Source organism: Dendrobium catenatum, unplaced genomic scaffold (genome assembly GCF_001605985.2).
Source record: "Dendrobium catenatum unplaced genomic scaffold, ASM160598v2 fragScaff_scaffold_543, whole genome shotgun sequence".
NCBI lineage: Eukaryota > Viridiplantae > Streptophyta > Magnoliopsida > Asparagales > Orchidaceae > Dendrobium > Dendrobium catenatum.
This window is the reverse complement of record NW_021319005.1, coordinates 47,005-48,779: the sequence shown is the minus strand read 5'-3', so window position 1 is coordinate 48,779 and position 1,775 is coordinate 47,005. Positions and strand designations below refer to the sequence as shown.

General features: G+C 32.0%; 1 protein-coding gene across 1 annotated transcript; it reads right to left on the bottom strand.

Moving 5' to 3' along the window:
• Positions 1-616: 616 nt before the first annotated feature.
• LOC110113675 (uncharacterized protein At2g27730, mitochondrial) lies at positions 617-1,165 on the bottom strand (the record flags this gene model as incomplete). The annotated part of the gene is given in 1 exon segment (XM_020846346.2): positions 617-1,165. A coding segment is annotated over 1 exon segment (212 nt), but the record flags the coding sequence as incomplete, so codon positions are not given.
• Positions 1,166-1,775: the final 610 nt, after the last annotated feature.

Sequence of the window (1,775 nt, the reverse complement as noted above, 5' to 3'; positions counted from 1 at the left end):
ATAAAAAAAAAATTATTAAAAAATAAAAAGAATCGATAAATATATGATAATAATGTGATACAATTTTAAAATATTTTTAATAACTTCTTATTTACAATCCTGAATTCTAATATATTTTATTCATATTTTAAATTATTTTTTTTTTAATGAGCCGGCTCACGAGCTACTGAGTCGAGTCAGGATTGGCTAAACTTGACTTGTTAGCTCACAAAATATAACTCATGAGCCATTTATCAAGCCAATCTCAAACTAATTCACGAGTTAGACTTGATTCACAAGTCGAACATCTCTACAATGGTGCAGTGCCGCCCTGCAGAAATAACACATTTTATAAAATAACTATAGTTCATAATGTTGACGTCACTGGGGAGAGGCTGCATTAGAATGAAATTTTGAAGCAACGCAAAAGCTTCATTAAAAACAACCTCTATTTTTTTATTTACATTATTATAAGTTATTTTCTCAATCATAATTTATATTATATGTTCTCAATTTCTAAGGGAAAAAAAATTAAAAATAATAAGAAAAAATATCATCCGAACAAATATCATTTTTTTATTAATTTCTTTTCCCTTAAACATTCCCGCAAATAAAACCTTAAGGAGGCAAACAGGCATGGAAAACCACAATGCAAGGCTAAACAGGTTAGTATAATAATCCAACATAACCATATTCAAATGCAATAACAAGCACAACTTGAACAAGATGATGCCAAAAAAATTTCCTTTTGATCCAGTGGCTAACAAGCTTTCACTAGGTAATAGCAATCAAGAATTGTGCACAATCAATATACGCTGCAAGATGTTCTCCAGAAGAACCTATCAAGTGCAAATCATTATTTATGAAAAGTAGCATAAGATCAAAGTAGATGGAGGTAATCCCAATATCACAGTAAACAGTAGCAAATAAGAAAAAAAAAAAAGAGATGAAATGAGTCTTTTGCTTAGCTGAGCTCACTTAGAGACTTCTTCAGATTTCTTTGGCTTTGAAAGCAAATACCAGCCTAGTGCAGATATAGCAACAATAGCCCCAGCAATCACAACATAGTTTCGGTTTTCATCAGCGGAGACACCAGCCGTTGAAGAGCCTGGTGGGGATCCAGTAGGCTTCACATCAGTAGTATCTAGGGACTGTGAAGCTGGATCCTCTCCTGGTTTGGATCCCTGCAAATGCAAACCGACAAATGCTTTGACACAGATGTAAAAAAACATATTTGAGAGAAGTTTCCTTCCCTAGTGATATAATGGGAATGAGCACCCATGCAAGTGCTGATAAAGATGAGTATTTGTAAAAGTAAATTATAATTGCAGAGCTATCGTGAGGAATGCAAATTTTTTTAAAGCCGCTACGTGTACCTTTTTTTTTTTCTTTTGAAAAAGCCAAACAATACCTTTAATACATTGTATTAATGTTAGGGAGTTTCTTATAAAAGATCCATTGTATGGCCTTAATACAATGAGAAGTGTGCAACGGTCATTGCACCCGCATGCGGGGTGTTAAATAGGCAAGGGCTCCGATAAAATAATATGCGATGCAAATATTTTAACCTTTAAAGATTTATATAATATATTAGATACTAAGAAAGAGAAAAGTTACATTTATAAATTAGCCAAACAAAAAAATAAGAGTAATAAGGATTTAGTTCAAGTGAAGTGCATTAAGGATTATTATCAAAAAATTATTTTTATTAGAAGAGGTTATTCAACAAAGGTGGATGAGAAATTTTGCTAAGCTTTTCAATGAAGATTTTGAGAATATGATTGACTTTAATAACC